The sequence below is a fragment of the Vulpes lagopus genome, chromosome 18 (genome assembly GCF_018345385.1).
Source record: "Vulpes lagopus strain Blue_001 chromosome 18, ASM1834538v1, whole genome shotgun sequence".
NCBI classification, from domain to species: Eukaryota; Metazoa; Chordata; class Mammalia; order Carnivora; family Canidae; genus Vulpes; species Vulpes lagopus.
Window position 1 is genome coordinate 36,061,637 of NC_054841.1, and position 18,927 is coordinate 36,080,563.

General features: G+C 37.3%; 1 protein-coding gene across 1 annotated transcript in view; it reads left to right on the forward strand.

The window, feature by feature from the left end:
* LOC121477734 (SLX4 interacting protein) overlaps positions 1–18,927 on the forward strand; it is a 179,973-nt gene that overhangs the window by 143,478 nt on the left and 17,568 nt on the right. Inside the window, 2 exon segments of the mRNA XM_041732247.1 lie at positions 9,142–9,219; positions 12,133–12,221. Of these exon segments, the coding sequence (XP_041588181.1) occupies positions 9,142–9,219; positions 12,133–12,221 (167 nt within the window).

Sequence of the window (18,927 nt, forward strand, 5' to 3'; positions counted from 1 at the left end):
CTCATTTCTTTGAAATTATCTTTAGGACTACATCTTCAAGTCATCTGTATTCCAGACTTTGAATTATAATTACAGCATTAGTTTGAACCTGCTGTTTCCCGCAGCATTTAAAGAAGCTATCAAAATTAACAAAGGGCTGGCAATATAAAAGAGCATACAAGTTGAAAATTTGTATTTAGGCAACTGAGATTTCATTTTTAAAGTTCGAATCCTGAATAGGAGTCACTCTAGAAGGCAACTAGCCTGATCTCTGTAATAAGTCAGAGTTATAAATAAAAGAAAGAAAGGGAGAAATTATTTGAGATTACCAGAAATGTAAGAGACCTAACCAGATGCAAAATGTGATCTTTGGTTAGCTTCTAATTCAAGAGGAAAATCACTGATACACATTTTGGGGGTATTTTGGGAGATTTGAATATGGGCTGGTTATTTGATGAAGCAATAATGTCATACTCAGTTGTGATCACAGTATTTCGGTGATATAGGAGAATGTCTTGTCACATATGAATCTGTGCTCACGTATTTAGGAGTGAAGGGTCATGATGTCTAATATACTTTGAAATGGTTTACCAAATAGGTATATGAAATATGATAAGGTATTAACCATTATTTAGTCTAGCTGGGGTTTTAGGTGTTCATGGCACTATTTTTCTACTTTTCTGGATGTTTGACATCTTTCATGATTGTGAGTGATGATAACAATAACGAATAAGTCATCTTATGGAGAGAAGTATTGTGGGACAAAGTAGGTCTTTCTGCTTTGAGGCTGCCTTGAGGTTTGGGAGGTTTGGCTGGAGGAGAGCCATGCAGCATTGGGTGGAGCCAGGTATGAAGCAGTGCTTACCTGTCATTCAGTCCTGATGGCTCAGCAGGCCACTCAGAGGCATTTTCCCAGGCTCCACGTGCTCTCAGAATAGCTGTGGGAGAGGGCTTTGCATTGTGATGCACTGTACCACAGACTTCTCTTGGCAGCCTCAGGGAAGTTCACATCACCTTGGCTATGAGTCCCCTGGAAAACAAGTGAAGCTGTATAGTTTTACAGTAAAAACTCCACATTGGATATTTGTTCTCAGTGTCTTGGGACTATGAAATATAACAACCCAAATACACGACCACTCCCTTAAAAAGTATTACTCAATGGAGCACGATACTACTTAAAACTAATGTACTGCTCTACTAAACCAGGATGAGATCTGTTCAACCCATATTTGATTTTTGTTGTTGTTTTTCCTTCTATTCATAAAGTCTCTGAATCTCTATTAAAGCCATTTTGGAGCAGTTTATTTAGACAAAATATGGAGTAAAATAGCAGAACTCAGGTTTGTCCTTAAAACACAGGGCACTCTTTCGTAAATATTGCTGAGTCCCTTCCCTCCACCCCCACCCCTTTTTATCTTAGAGACTTAAACTCTTTAGTGATGACCAGGTGAGCCAGAAGAATGTGAATATGGTAACAAATCATCATTTGGGAGATCTATACAAAGGTAGAACAGCAGCTCTTTACAAACTACAGAATGCCAGAGGCATAGACTGGAGACTTTTGGGGGCTGTTCTGAGGTCAGGGGGACGGGAGATGGACTCTTGCTGGTACTGGACATCAAGTGACATTAAGCAGCACAGAAATATAAATTATTTCTAGAAATATGCCTACTTGAAGACTCCCGGTAGAAAGATGATTCCACAACAAAACTGTTGCCCTCCTAACCCCAGTCTCTTCCTGGGTCTAAAGACAATATTCTCAGATACCCAGCAAGGAAACAGGCGTATTTAAATGTGATTTACAAGTGCCTCAGGATCTTGGAATGCTATTGTCAGGTAGTTTTCAAGTGAAGAGATGCTCACTTTATTATTTCCGTTTTGTCCCCTACTCCAATTCTGTGCATTTACAACACCAGTTGTTAAGCTTGGAGCGTAGGCCAGGAGAAGGGAATAGAAAAGGCCGCCTGGATTCTTTGCCAAGTTGCTATTTAGTTTTAGAGAATAGTGAAACTTTGCTTTAGCTCTGGCTAAGTACAAAATCTCAGTGGCCTGCTGAACTCTGTGAGGAAGTTAATTACATTAAAGAGCAAAGATAAGCCTGTAGTCTTTATCACTGCCTGTTATCTATGGATAAATGAAATACATCTCTGTAGCATTTCAAGTCCATATATTTCAGTGGCAGTGATTTTCTCTGTTTATATATCAAAATTAGTTTGCCATAAGAACTGACACAGTATCTTTTGTGTTTAATCCCTTTTCAAGTTCTCTTTAAACAATAAACTTTCCTATGGCTGGTGGAATTTAGATTAAGCAGGTGCAAATCTTTTTTACATGTTAAATTTGCCATTTCTCTTGAAGATGCCGTGGTGGGGTGGGGGTGGGGCTGGAGAATTGGTTTTCCATTAAAATCATGACAGGTGGCCAGTTTAGGAATGATTCTCTTTAGCATAATCCTATCCTGGGGGTGGGAAGCATAGGGAAACTGGTTCAGTGAACTCAATTCTAGTAAGTTTAATAATCACTTAGTTACTATTTTCTTTATACTGCTTTTTTTTCTGTTGGGGACGGTGTTATATTCAGACTGTTGTTTAGCCTACCAAGTAAGAGTTAGTTATCACTCAGGGTATGTCCAGATACCGTGTTTTCTGAATTCAGATTTCGGGGTCAACCTCAGATTTAGACCCCTTCCTAATAATATTTTATTGCTGGAGATTTTGTACAGGGAGAAGATTTTGAGAATCTGAGTCTTACCTAGAGCTGTAAGTATTAAGTATGATTCACTACTACCAAAGGCAGAATGACTTAGATACTGGATTTTGTTATTTTTATTCACACCGTTGGAAGACTGGCATTATAAATCATTACTTTGAAAGTCACTGTAAAATTTTCCTGTATTGGTGAATTCCAAATTGTTAAGGACTCCTTTCTTTACAACCTCGACCCCTCTTAAGCAGTAGGACAAATAAACAGATGTGGAAGTCAGTTCCACTTTCTCAGTGACCTAAGGAATAAAGGATTTGTTTTAAAGCACTCAGAATAATGCCAGTGGTATGCATATTTTGTTTGACATTTTACACAGAAAAAAAAGGCATATGACATGACCAAAATGCAATCCATTCCAAATGTGTTAGAAAAAATGTATTTCATATCTATAAATCTAGAGATTATGCTGTCATAGATGTCACTGTTATTTCACAATCCCCCTGACTAAGGTAGCTGTACTGTCAAAGCTGTAGCTTGTGCAGATAGACGTCAGATCTATAGTCCCTGATTGATGTTCTGAATCTTTCTACAGGAGTGTCAGAAGGATACCGAATGTAAAAGTGGGAACTTTTTTCTTTTTTTTTTTTTCTTTTTTTATAAAAGTCATTTCAGAACAATTAAAATCTGAGACTACCTCTGATAACTCCTGGCCCTTCCAATTTCACGGACATAATACTATCTCTGAGGTTGTCTTATAGCCTGGAGATACCCTATTTGGGAGGACATTTTTATGTAATCTTTTCAGGAAGGTCTTCAAAAGAGTAGTTTATACTTGGAGGTGGGCTGGAAGGGAAGGAAGAAAAGAGTGAGGGAGGAAGGAAAAGGAGGAGAGAAGAAGGAACCATGCTGCACTTTTAGTGAAATTCTCTTGCTATCCCATGAGATGAATGGTGATGTCTCCATTTTCAGTTGGAATGTATTTCTTTGTACCAGGCTTCTTTAACTTAATATTTTATTTCTGAGACTTTTTTCTAATATGGCCTGGAGTTGTAGTTTATTTGTTTTTAGGAGCAATGTAGTATTTCACTGACTATGCCCCTTTCCCTCTAAATGTAAGTTTCAGAAATACATCTTTATAATTTGATGTCTATATACGTTACGAAGTGATCACCACAGGTCTAGTTATCATCCATCACCATCCAGATAACTCTCTTCACCCTTTCTTGCCCCCTCACCCCCACCATCCAGATAACTCTCTTCACCCTTTCTTGCCCCCTCACCCCCACCCCCTGTAACCACTAGTCTGTTATTTTTGTTTTATTTTGTTTGTTCATTTGGTTGCTTCTTTAGATTCCACATACGAGTGAAATCATACGGTATTTGCCTTTCTCTGCCTTATTTCATTTAGTCTAACACCTTCAAGGTCCATCTGTGTTATCACAAATGGCAAGATTTCATTCTTTTTTTATGTTTGAGTAATAGTCCATTGTATAAATGTGCCACATCCTCTTTATCCATTATTCATCTATTAATGGACACCTAGGTTGTTTCCATACCTTGGCTACTATAAGTAATGCTGCAGTAAACATAGGTGTGCATATATCTTTTTGAATTAGTGTTTTCATGTTCTTTGGGTAAATACTACAGAGTGGAATATCGGGATCGTATGGTAGTTCTGTTTTTAATGTTTTGAGGCCACTAGGTTCTCCATAGTGGGTACACCGATTTACACTCTCATCAACACTTGTTATTTGTCTTTTTAAAATAACTGTTCTAACAGATGTTATGTATTTCTCATTGTAGTTTTGATTTGCATTTGCCTATTAAATAGTCATGTTGAGCATCTTTTCATGTGCCTATTAGCCATCTTTACATCTTCTTTGGAGAAATGATTATGCAAATCTTCTGCCTCTCCTCCTTTTTTTTAGAGAGGGCATTGGGGATAGTAGGGGCAGAGGGAGAGGGAGACAGAAAATCTTAAGTAGGCTCCATGCCCATTGTGGAACCCGACTCAGGGCTCAGTCTCATAACCCTGAGATCCTGACCTGAGCCAAAATTGAGAGTTGGACACTAAAATGACTGAACCACCAGAGAGAGGTGCCTCTCACTGATCATTTTTAAATCAGATTGTTTGTTTTGTTGTTATCGTTGAGTTAAATGAATTTTATATGTATTTTGGATATTAACCCCTTATTGGACATATAGTTTGCAAAACAAAACAAACTTCTCTTATTAGTGGGTTGCTTGTTCATTTTTTTGATGGTTCTTTTGCTGGGTAGAAGCTTTTATGTTTGATATAGTCCAGTTTGTTTACTTTCACTTTTGTTTCCCTTCTCATTAGAGTCAGATCCAGAAAGATGTTGCTAAGACGATGTCAAAGAATTTAACACTTCTGTTTTCTTCTAAGGAATTTTATGGTTTCAAGTCTTATATTCAAATTTTTAATGCATTTCGAGTTAATTTTTGTGTATAATAGAAAACAGTGGTCTAGTTTTATTCTTTCACATGTGACTATCCTGTTTTCCCAACATCATTATCGAAGAGACTATCCTTTCTCCCTTGTATGTTCTTGGCTCCTCTGTCATAGATTAACTATCCACATATGTGTGGGTTTATTTCTGGGCTTTCTATTCTGTTTCATTGATCTGTGTGTCTGTCTTTGTACCAATACCATAATGTTTTGATTTACTACACTTTGCAGCATAGTTTGAAATCAGGAAGTATAATACTTCCAGCTTTGTTATTCTTTCTCAAATTTGCTTGGGTTTTTCAGGATCTTTTGTGGTTCCATACAAATTTTAGACTTATTTTATCTAGTTCTGTGAAGTATGCCACAGGAATTTTGACAGGTATTGCATTGAATCTGTGGATTGTGTTGGGTAGTATAGACATTTCAGCAATATTAATTCTTCCAGTCTGAGCACAGAATATGTTTCCAATTATTTGTGTTGTCTTTAGTGTCTTTCATCAGTGTCCAGGTCATTCACCTCCTTGGTTAAATTTATTAATAGATATTTTATTCTTTTGCTGACGCAATTGTAAATGGGATTGTTTTCTAAACTTCCATTTCTAATGTTTTATCATTAGTGTATAGAAGTACTACAGATTTCTGTGTATTGGTTTGTATCCTGCGACTTGACTGAATTCACTTATTCTAACAGGTTTTATTGGTGGATTCTTTAGAGTTTTCTATATACATAGTATTATGTCATCTGTTGTAAGTAGTGACAGTTTTACCTCTTTTCTGATATGGCCATCTTCTATTTCTCTTTATTGCCTAATTGCTATGGCTAGGACTTCTGATACTACTTTTGAATGAAAGTGATGAGAGTGGGCATCCTTGTCTTGTTCCTGATCTTAGGGCTTTCACCTTTTCACCACTAAGCATGATGTTAGCTGTAGGGTTGTCATATATGGCCTTTATTATATTGAAATATATTTCCTTCATACTCACTTTGTTGAGATTTTTTATCATAAACAGATGTTGAATTTTGTCACATTTTTTCCCTGCACCTTTTGAGATGATCATGTGATTTTTATCTTTCATTTTGTTAATGTGATGTGCAGTGTTGATTGATTTGCAGATGTTGGACCATCCTGGCATCACTGGAATAAATTACACCATGGTTTATGATTCTTTTAATGTATTTTTGGATTTGTTTTGCTAATATGTGTGGATTTTGGATCTATGTTCATCAAGTATATTGGCTTTTAATTTTTTTTTTTTCTTTTTTGTGGTGCCCTTGTCTGGTTTTGGTATCAGCGTAATGCTGGCCTTGTAAAATGTGTTTGGAAGCTTTCCCTCCTCTTCAATTTTTGGAAAAGTTTGAAAAGGATAGGTGTTACATCTTCCTTGAATGTTTGGTAGGATTCTTCATTCTCAGTGAAACCGTCTGGTCCTGGACTTTTGTTGTTGGGAGGTTTTTGATTACTGTCTCAGTCTACTTATTGGTCTATTTGGATTTTGTATTTCTTCATTATTCAATCTTGGAAGATTGTAACTTTCTTGGAATTTATTCATTTCTTCTGGGTTGTCCATTTTTTTGGTATATCATTTTTCATAGTAGTCTCTTACAATGCTTTGTATTTCTTTGGTATTGGTTGTCACTTATCTTTTTTATTTTATTTGAATTATCTCTCTCTCTCTCTCTCTCTCAGTTTAGCTAAACGTTTGTCAAATTTGTTTATTTTTTCAAAGAGCTAGCTCTTCACTTTATTGATTTTTTTCTACTGACTTTTTATTCTCTATTTCTCTTCTGGTCATTATTTCCTTCCATTAGTTTTCAGCTTTTCTTGTTCTTCTTTCCTGATTCCTTTAGGTATAAAGTTAGATTATTTGAGATTTTTCTTATTTCTTGAGGTAGGCTTCAAGAAATATTGAGTATTGCTATGAACTTCCCTCATAGAACTCCTTTTGCTGCATCCCATATATTTTGGTAAGTCCTATTTTTATTTTTATTTATCTGGATGTTTTTTTATTTCTCCTTTGTTTTCTTCAGTGGCCCATCAGTTGTTCAGTAGCATGTTGTTTAATTCCATATTTTTATGTTTTTCCTGTTTTCTTCTAATTAATTCCTAGTTTCATACCATTGTGCTTGGAAGAGATGCTTAATATGATTTCAATTTTCTTGAAATTATTGAGACTTGTTTTGTGGCCCAACCTGTGATCCAACCTAGAGTACATTCCGTGTGCACTTGGAAAAAAATATGTATTCTGCTTTTGGATAGAATACCTTGTATATATCTGTTAAATCTGTCTGGTCTAATGTGTTGTTTAAAGCCAATGTTTCTATATTGATTTGTTGTTGCTGTCTGGATGATCTACCCATTGGTGAAAGTGGGGTGTTATACTCTCCTAGTATTACTGTATTGCTTTTAATTTCTTCTTTTAGATCTGTTAATATTTGCTTTATATGTTTTGGTGCTCCCCTATCTGGTGCATGTATATTTATAAATGTTTTATTTTCATGAAGGATTGACTGCTTTATGTAATGCTCTCTTTTTTTTGTAATAGTCTTGTTTTAAAGTTTATATTGTTTGATACGAATATAGCTATTCAGCATTCTTTTCATTTCCATTGGCATGGAATATCTTTTTCTATCCTATCCCTCCACTTTCAGTCTGTGTGTTCTTATTCCTGAAGTGAATGTCTTACAGGCAGCATGTAGATGGGTCTTGTTTTTTTATCCATTTAGCACTCTGTGTCTTTTGACTGGCAATTTCAGACTATTTATGTTTAAAATAATCGTACATAAGCATATACTTATTGCAATTTTGCTCATTGTTTTCTTGTTTTTGTAGTTCCTTTCTGTTCCTTTCTTCTCTTTCTCTCTTCCTTTGTAGTTTGATGGATTTATTTAGGATTATGTTTGCTTCCTTTCTCATTTTCTTTCATATATTTACTATATATATATTGCCTTGTGGTTACCATGAGGTTCACATAAAATATCATATGTAAATAGTTTGTTTTAAGTTGACAGCAACTTAATGTTAAATACAGTCTAAAGCTTTACCTTATTACCCTCTGACATATTTTATATTTTTTTGATGACACATTTTCCATCTTTCTATTTTTTTTTCCATCTTTCTATTTTATGCTGCTCTTAACTAATTATTGTAATTTGAGGGAATTTTACTACCTTTTTCTTTTAACTTTCATACTTGCTTTACAAGCACTTGTCCACTACCTTTGTTTTTTTTTTTTTTTTTTTTTTAATTTTTATTTATTTATGATAGTCACAGAGAGAGAGAGAGAGAGGCAGAGACACAGACAGAGGGAGAAGCAGGCTCCATGCACCGGGAGCCTGATGTGGGATTCGATCCCGGGTTTCCAGGATCGCGCCCTGGGCCAAAGGCAGGCGCCAAACCGCTGCGCCACCCAGGGATCCCTGTCCACTACCTTTGTTATAGATTTTCCTTTTCCAGTAAGATTTTTACTCATTCATATATAAATATGAAACTATATGAGAATATATAATATACATTAATTATGAATGTGTATAATATGTAAAATATTAATTATAACCAAATAAATTTTTTTTGGTTATAATAGTGCCATTTCTTTTTGGCTTAAAGAAGCCCTGTTAGCATTTCTTGTAGGGCTAGTTTCATGGTGATGAATCCTTTACCTTTTGTTTATATGGAAAGCTCTTAATCACTCCTTCAATTTGTAATGATAGCCTTGCTGGGTAGAGAATTCTTGGTTTGAATTCATTGTACAAAGTAACTGAGTCACTTCAGGGACTGGAAACCATTCTAGCCAGGTGTTCTGGCCAGGCTAGAAGAGCTCAGATTGTAATGTTTACCTCTTTCTCTCAAGTGAGTCCCTCTCTTGATTCTTTTTTATTTCATATGCTAAATAATTATTGAACACATACTATGTAATAAGCACTGGGGAGGCCTATGGAATTTAGTGGCAAACAAGCTTATGGTCTAATGATGCCCTCTTTCACTTTATAGGGTATGGCTTTCAAATCACAGCCTATTTCCTCAAGAGAGGGATACGCCTTCACTGTTTCAGGGGCTCACAGAGTGCTGGTAAGAAACTGATTTCTTGAGTTGTCAGGCATTTTGATTATTAACTTGCTCTAGAGAAGGAATGAAAATTAAAGAATGAAGATTCCAACTTGCTTCATTGCCTTTGTGAAATTAAAGTGCTAATTAAGAATATTTCTAAACGTTTGTGATTTTTTTCAATTTTCACTGCCTGAGAACTGTGAGTGGAGCCACATTGTGCTTCACTCTCCTGCTGCATCTCAGCACTTTCATTGAGCTTCCAGAATGATTTGACAGGCAGTTAAACTATGAATCACTTCATCTTTGTCTGTGCACACCAAGTCCCTGGGATATAGAACAAGTGTGTACACGAGAAAATGCTTTCCCAGCCCAGAGCTGTCAGAGCCTTTTTTAGGTGTGTGACAAGGCCAGCTTCCCTCCTCATTTCGCCAAGTCAAGATGTCCACTTGGGAAATGATGTCAAACACATCCAGCCAACAACAACAAAGTCAGATGCTAATGACAATTCTCCAAGCTGATCTGAACATTGGAAAGAAAATCTAACTGAACTTCCTTGGATGATTTTAATATATAAGATATGAAACAGGGACTTTGAAAATAAACTATATGGAGATTTGCTCTTGGAATCGTAACAATTATCTTCACTTTTTAAACTGTTAAGTGCCACTCAAATATTTTACTCTCCTAATGGAGCTTTCCACTTTATTCAATTCTCTTAGTAAAATAAGCCAGTTAACTTTCTGCTATTAAAATGAAGCCTAGCTACCCTGTATGGTAGAGATTGCTATTATCTAAATCTTTACTTTATTTAAATATTAAAATGATAAAATTCTCAGTTGTGATCTAAGCAAAGAAAAGTTGTACAGAAGTTTCTCTCTGTGTATACAATACCTGGCCCCCAAATGTTCAAAATTCATCATTCTAGCATTCTTATTTTTCAGAGAAAGTAATGGAAGGACAAATCAGAGGAATTATTGGATAGAAATGATCATTTTGAATTTGAATTCTGATCTACTGAGGTGTATTTCAATGTTATAATTTTGGACAGGGGATAAATAATGAATTCTGTGGCTCAGTTCCTCCTTCCTGAAAGTGAGAAGCAGACTACTTACCACTTACCCCATTAAGAAATTTTAAGAATGGAGTGCCTGGGTGGCTCAGTCAGTTAAGTGTCTGCCCTCAGCTCAGGTCATGATCCTGGGGTCTTGGGATCAGGCTCCCTGCTCACTGGGGAGTCTGCTGCTCCCTCTGCTTGTACACACACTCTCTTTTTCTGTGTCAAATAAATAATCTTTTACAAAAGAATTAATAAATAAATATTAATGACTTTGGGGTTTTTTTGAGGGAGGGTGGGTTTTTTTTTGTTTTGGTTTTATTTTTGGCTTTTCAGTATCCACCCCTAGTCTCGTAGCCAGATAGAACATCCATGAGAGGTCAAAGTTTCAACACACTCAGGCTTTTTGAAATGGAGATTTCTACATGAAGAGGACTACAAGGGTAAGACCAGATTGACAGGTTAGGCCCCACACAGGGAGGGCTTTGAAGTTTGCAGGTCATGTGGTAGCTACTGAGGAGCCAGGATGGGGTTTTGAGCAGGATAAGTGGAGCTGGTTTTTTTTTTTTAGTACTGTTAACCTACTTGCACTGAGTAGGATGAATCAGAATAGGGAGGAGTGATCACAAAGGACAAACACATCAGTAGTCTAAAGGAGAGATAAAGACTTGGCTATTACTAGAACATCAACTCATTAGGCCTTTGGTATAATTTAACTTAGCCAGGTGGTACAGTGTTAACTGTGTTTAAGTTGTGTGCTTGCATAATCAACACCTTCATGCTGTATCAGGCTAAGAGGAGTTCTGCCTCTGTCTGTTCCTCACATTGTCATCCATTGTTAGAAATGAACAATGTATGCAAAAGGATTCACTTATCTGATTCATACTATCCCTCTTTGAAAATATTGGTCACATCTAAGAGAAGTTTTCTCTTTTAGAAAAATGGCTTTGTGTTGTAAGTATGATACATGTGTATTATAAAAATATTAGAGGAATACAATCAAATATAAAGAAGGGAGAAGGTCCTCACCTCCCACTCAGAATATACACTGCTAGCATCAAGTAAACATCACTCCAGAGATAGATGGAGGCTGCATAAGTACATGTGGATGGATAGGCAGGCAGGTTAGAGAGGAGGAAAGATAAAGGTGGCATTTACCATTTTATTTACCATTTTCCTGTATAAATTCTCTTTTTCATTGAGTGTTGGGGCGTCCAGTTCTGTGATTCTTTTCAGCCTTCCCCACCCATAAGTCAGTGGCTTTGCTTTAAGAAGTTGTAATGATAGTTTAGTGTGACTGTGGTGTAATTCTATCATCTTAACTATCACATATTTTACCGTTTCCTTATAATTATTCCTATTAATGACCTGCTGTTTTCATAGCCTAATTCAGATTGGGAATTTGCCCTCTACTTTAGGGGACCGATCTAAGACCAGTTGACCAAAGAGATGATAAGTAAACGAATTAATTAGTAAGAACATTGATGGGTTTTCAGATCTTATTTCCTATTCTTCCTTTTCCTGTATAAATCTGCACACTCATTAGAGAACATTGATCCTATTTCCCAAATGTGAGTTCTGGTCAGAAAGCAGCAAACTGATACAGTGGGAGGGCTGCAAGGGCCCTGCCTGGGGGTTTCATGGGATAGAACATAATGGTCCAGGGGCTCAGGTGGACCAATTTGCAACCTCCTGGGTGCTCCCCAGAGCTCTGTGCTCGCCCCGCCCTGCTGATGGCAAACACTGAAAGGCGAGGAGAAGAGACATATGTTGTATACATACATGCTTATAAGTATAACTGAAAAAATCTGGTACCAAGCATTTCTGTTTTCATAGATTTTTGATGCCTTTAGTAACTTGATTTTCTTCATTTTGTGCAGAGCTCCGTGTATTTCCCGACAGATTTGTGGTCTGTGTAAGTCAGCTTTCATGCAGTCGTGATCTTTTGTCAAGTCAGAATGAAGAATTGGTATGTACAAAAATATTCTACAAATAAATCTGCTTAAATGACAACTTATTATATATAAAAAAAAGGTATTGTCTTCAGTTATTTATCATTCAGCTATCCAGCATTCAGTGCATGTTTTAAGGGACCAAAAATGTTCCAGCTATTGCATGATGATATTAACTGATGTGTTTTGGTTTGTTTGTTTTTGTTTGTTTTCTGAAGACCCCTTGAAAATTTAGTTTGATCAGCCATGTCTTTTCTACTTCAAATTTATTTATTTATTATTTATTTATTTATTTATTTATTTATTTAGATTTTATTTATTCATTTGAGACACAGAGAGAGCATGAGCAGGGTGAGTGCAGAGGGAGAAGCAGACTCCCCACTCAGCCGGGGAGCCTGATGTGGGGTTTGATTTCCCGGGCCCCAAGATCATGACCTGAGCCCAAAGAAGACAGTTAGCCATCTGAGCCATCCAGGCACCCCTCTACGTCAGTTTTAAATGAGAAAGCAACATATCACAAAAACTGTGATGGTACTTATAATAATATTCAAATGAGATAAAGTAAAGTCTTTCAGTGAAATGAAGCAAAATCCACATGTTTCCACTGGAAGCTTTCATTGGGGTCAGTGGCTTTTGAATTTTATTCCATGGTGAATCACATTTTCATGAGAATCAGTACTTTTCCCCAGTGTGTTGTTTCTTTGCTGATAGAGCTTTTCTGTATCTTTTCTCAGGCTTGGTCTAAGCTTCTTTAGGTCCTGTTTCATTTGTGTTTCATTGATGTTCTCTGTGCAGATAAGCAGATGCAGAAAACTCACCTGTAATGTTGTAGCTTGCAGCTTTGTCTTGTAAGCTTAACATATACACTTGAGAGCGTCTACTTGGCGCGCATGTGTGTGTGTGTGTGTGTGTGTGTGTGTGTGTGTTTGTGTATCTTGCTGCAGCCACAATCCGATCTATCAGAACTTACCTCTGTGCAGACTTTTTTCCCCCCATAATTTTGGATATATTACTTGAACTTTAACAAAGAGAAAAAAAATCACGCAGATGTGAAACCAGGACATGAAGTGTGATATGATTATTATGCTTCTAAAATAATTTATGGGAATATTAGATTACTCCTTATGTTTATTATTTTTTAATCCACACAAAATGTGAAATTTGGCCCACATGGTCGAACCAGCTTCTTACCTCATCTTAAATAAATGCATAGAGACTGACCTAGGAAAAGCAAAGAGTAGAGATGCTTTTGTTTGGAGCAGATGAATCTTTTGGAAAAGCCAGTTGGGACCCTTATTTCTTCATCTATCAGTTAAATAACATAAATCGAAACAAATTTGGTGAGAAGTATTAAAAATGTATTCTTTGAAATGTTTCCAGGATGTTAAGAGTTGTCTTTGTAAAGTAATAAATACTAAAGTAGTAATGCTTTTGGGAAACAGCTATAATATAACAACTGATTCTCAGGGCAGTGAAGAAATTGATCTGTGGTTTAAGAAAATAACTACTAACAAGAAGTGTCATTGTTTCAGATGGAATACAAAAGAAATTAGATCTTGTATGATATGTAATATTAATACTTAATGTCTTAAATTATTAAAGGTGGATTAAAACATTTCAATACAAATGAAATGTTATCCTCCTTAGGGGCACTGGTCTTTATACTGATTTTTATATAGCTGCTGTCATATAAATCCTGTAATTGGGAGGACTTCCTAAATGTTAAGGTTTTCATTCTGAAGAATTGACAGTCTGAGCCTTTTACACCAGTTACACCAGAAATCAGTTTAGTTTTCTTATCCTCAGTGTGTTCTGACTTCTAGTGATAACACTATCAGAGTTTATATCATGAGGATCTTTAGTTGTTTTAGTGACTGTCTTTAGATGTGCTCAGTCTCTGTCTCTTCAGTTGCTCTTTTTCCAAACTTCTGACCCTGCCTTCACATACACACTTTCTCAGCCACATACACGGGAATCAGCTAATCAGCATCATTAACCAGCTCCCTACCTGGACATAGGCTCTGTGTACCCCTTCTTGCTTGGCCTGCTCACCTGTGCACCTCCCCTCCTTTCAGGCTCCAGTCCACCACCTCCTTAAGCTTATTGTTCCTATAAAGAGTGAAATACGCAGGCTTAGCAGAGGGCCCTCCTGCAAATGGCCCATCAAGCCAACAGCATGGTCCTTCCACCACCAGTGCCTTGGAGCTTTAACCTCACTGATGTTTGATCTCAGTAGAGCCCACCTGTCTCAGCCATTTGAGGATCAATAAACCATCTTTCCTTCCCATCCTTAAATCTATCAGAGGGAAGGCATGCATACTGTTTGTTACATACCTCAAATGCCCAAAGCCAGTGATATCTGGCTGTGTGAGTATTCCTTGAACTTCTGGAAAGCTTTGAATTCTTTATCAGTTTACATTGATATTCACCAAAGGGCAGGATCTGTCTACTTTCTGTTGGTAGTTATTCTCTAGGAATGTCTGACTGGGCAAGGCCTGGGAAATTGGCTTCCTAAATAGCTGTATTGGAGAAGTGTTTTTGTCAATAAACATCAATTATTTTCCTATCAGTATTTACTGAACACAGTCTTCCATGGCCCCAGAAGTGATAGGGGAGGGAGCCAGTACCCAAGCAAAAGCCTGGGCCCCTTCCTTGTGCCTTGAGTAGCAGATTCCTTTTCCTTCATCTTCCCCCGCCCCTCCCCCCCCTCCCAGCTCTCCTTTTCTTTTTCTTTTTGGTTCCTCAGTATCTAAATGACAGTTGGTTAGGAAATCTGGGAGTGCCTATTCAGAATAGCTCTGCCAGGGGATTCTTTCAGCCTGTGCAGAAGGAAGCCAGCTGCACTTAGCTCCCCAGTGCTTAAAGGTGGCTGTACAAAAGAACCACTGTTCCAGATCAAGCAGTACAAAGGGAGAAATCCCCCTTCTTTGGAGGGCAGAACGAGTGCAGCAATGCCACCCCCTAATGCCCTCCCCCAGCACTGGGGAGGTCTGTTACCCCAGCATCGGCATTTCTGTCACCCACCGAGGGGCGTTGGTGCAGGGAGATGCTCCGTGTTGCAATAGCTCTGCAACGAGTGCCCCTGTGCCAGGGATGTGGGAATTGTGATGTGTACTTTGGGAAGAAAGGGCATTATTATGAGATGAGTCACTATATTTTTCTTACTACAGTTTCTCATAAGAAATCTCGAGGCCCTTGTAGCCTCGGTTTTTGACCTATTGCTAGGAACGGAGCTGGGAAGTCTTTCTGAGGATTTTTACCTTTTTTTTTGTTTTGTTTCGTTTGTTTTCCCTTTACCTTTTTTCCTTAGAAACATGAAAAGCATAAAGTGAATTTTGATTGCACACAGTTATATTCCATTTCAACAGGATTATCTTTCATATTTACAAACCCATGTCCCTGTGTAGAGGCTGCTTTTTTTTCCCCTCAGATGTAAAGCTCTGGGGCTTTGAGGAAATTAAAAATTATTCATTAGTTTTATTATTTCTTTATTAAAATCAATAGCCCATAATCACCAAAGTAATTACTCTACAAAGTAATAACTTTATTGTGTAACTAGAACTCTGTATATATCTGGGACCTTTCAGGTAGAGCATTGGTAATCTGGTAGGGCATTGGTTACAGGCCCTCCTACGCTCTAGATATCCTTCCTATCTGTCCTTACCATCGCACTTGATCATAATTTGCTGAGTGCTCACTTTTTGCCAGGAGCTCTGGTAGGCCCTGGAAAACAAATACAAAATAAGAAGTGAAGCTTGTAGTCTGCCTTCAAGGAGCTTGTAATCTGCCACATCGGGGTACTGAAGGCTACTCTGGTGACCTAAAAAAATATATATATAATTCACGCAGAGCCTCTTTTTTTCTTAAAGATGCATCAATTCTGCACCTTAATGGTTCACTTGGATCCTCTACTATTCAGAAGAAAGTTCAAAATTCTAAACTACTCTTTTACTTTTAAATTAAAGCTGTAAAAAACAAAAACAAACAAACAAAAAAAAAAACAAAAAATGGAGCTGTACAAATCTGTGATTCTTTTAGAAATTAAAAATGGCATTTAGTTTACCAGTGTTGCCTGAAAGTGGATATATAAGTAAGATTTTTGAGTTCTCTGCCTTATGCTTCATTGGGGGTTGTGGCCAAGCTGTGACAGGAGCCATCGAAGTTGTGCAGATGTACACCAGTCACACATGCTCTGCACTCATTGCTGTAGCATCAGCTCAGGAGGATGATCACCGGCATGTCCTGACAGAAGACAGTGTTTTAAGCACTCAGCTGAACTCATAAGTCAAACTACTGTGTAATGTAAAAGAATTCTCTAGTTTATGAGTATAAAATTGAAATGAGAACAAGTCTAAAGAAGCAATAAACTATGCTAGCCTGAGTTATTTTTAGCTTGGCTGTCATAATTGAACCTCTGTGGGCCTTCAACCCTCATTTCAGTCAAGGGGGGAGGGTATCAAATGATCTCAAAAATCCTTTCTCACACTGAATTTCTGTCAGAGGGAGTGGATGAAAATGTAGCTCAATAAAAGTGGGAAAATAATTTTGTACCAAAGAGAGCCTCACTTGTATATTTAAACGTGATAAAAGTGAGGGGGTAGAGTTACATTTTATTTTAGGAAAAATAAAAAGAATATAGAAAGAAACATTTCAGACCTTCTGCCTTTAGAAGAAATAAACTACTTAACAGTTTGACTATACATTAACTTTGCACTCTTACCTATAGATTAAAGTTTTCAAGGGAACTAATGCATAAATATAAATCAGATCATTCGAGAAAAGAACTTTTTTTGTATCAAAAAATTAAGTGGTGGATTTTTTCTAGGTTTTTCATGATGTGTCATAAGCTTTTTAAGAATCCATTCTTCTCATCTTACTGTATTTCCTAAACAATGCTGATGGTAAATTAACCAGAGATTCCTGTAGTACTAGGAAAAGTTCCTTGAGGGAGAAGAGGTTGTTTCTATATTTCACATTTCCCACAGTGTTCTGAACTTAGTTTTTCACTTAATAACTGCTTACCAAAATTGTCCATGTTCACTGTACAAAAACTCTAGAATCCAAATATAAACAAAGAAAGCAAAAATTATCCACAACTCCCAGCTTAAAGACAGCCTTTCTTAATGACCTAGTCTGTACCCCTCCATGCTTGATACTTGATAGCTGAGGTCACTGTGTGCTTATTTTAGCCAGGACCCATTCATTTGTGAATTGTGTGCTTGTGTCCATTTTTCTATTGGTATTTTTGTATTTCACCAACTCCTGGCTATTTAAAAGGTTCTTACATAGTAAAGAAAGTTAACTTTTAGTGAATTTATCATTAACTTTTCAATTATATGACATTGCTGTATGTCTTCAATTTTATGGTTTCCGTAATGATTTCTGCCTTTGATAATCTTGGTGTTAATGATTTTCAAAGTTGGACAAATAGTCACTGATATTTTTCTTGTGTTTTTTGGAATTTTTTTTTAGTTTGTAATATGAGGTAGTTTTTATTCTGTATCTTGATCAGTGTTGTCATAATTGTGGTTTTTAGGTTTTAAGGATAAACGTGCTCAGTCTGCCTCAACTAAGGAGGCTTCACTTTTGGGTGCACACAAACAGAAGGCTCCTCCAGGGAACAGACTCTCCTTTTGACTCTGTAGCAGCAGGACTAATCTAATGCCCACTATCTTGCCTTCTGCCTCCCCTCCTCTCCTGAAGCCAGTGCTCAGGGTCAGAAGATGGTCACCAGATACTTGAGGAACAGGTTAGGGCTATACCTTCAGTAGGTCCTATAGATGGGCTGTTTTCCCATGGAGTTGAATTGGAAACTACAGCCATCACACACCTGCCCTTATATGGATTGTCAGGTGCAATGTCATAATGAACATGCTGGTGGTAGGGATGAGATCTTCTTGGCTGGCTTGGTCTGCCTAGAACATATTTCTAGACTGTGACAAAAAAGATAAAAATGTTTTCTCAGGTGAAATCATTTTTTTAAAGATTAACTGTCCTTGGGGCCCTTGGGTAGCTCAATCAGTTGAGCGTCCAACTCTTGGTTTCTGCTTAGGTTGTGATCTTGGGGTCCCCATGTTGGGCTCTGCTCAGTGAGGAGTCTGCTTGAGATTCTTTCCCCCTCCCTCTCCACTCCTCCCCTTGCTGGCACTTGTGTGCTCTTGCTCTCTCTCTCTCTCTCTCTTGCTCTCTCTCAAATAAATCAATAAATTTTTTAAAAAGTTTATCCTTTGCTTATATGTTGCAGTAACTTGAGGTTTTATTTTCCTTTCCTAATAATAAAATCCTCCCCAATGATGAGCCAGTATTTGTGAACGAGATGGGTCATGCTCCTGTTTCCAGCATCCCTAAGGAACTGCCCTTTGCTGACTTGGAATAGGTTAGGCTGGATAAACTAGAATAGGACATATTTAAGTTAGACTAGTTAGAATAAGTTAGAATAGGATGTCTCTGGGACCTCTCATCTTTTGTGCTTATTGTCCATAGTGTAGACCAATAATCTTCCTTTGCTGACCAGTTAGATGATAGACTGAATCAGGAAAAATAGGGCAGGACATAGAACAAGTAGAAAAGAGATCAAACTTGAAAACAAAAGACCTGGCTTTGACCACTGACACTTTGACCACTGCCTCTTTTACTCCCTGGATGACCTTGGACAAGTCATTTGGCTTGTTAAGCAGAGGTAAAAACAATGCCTATTATACAAGCCTTCCTAAGTTTTATTAA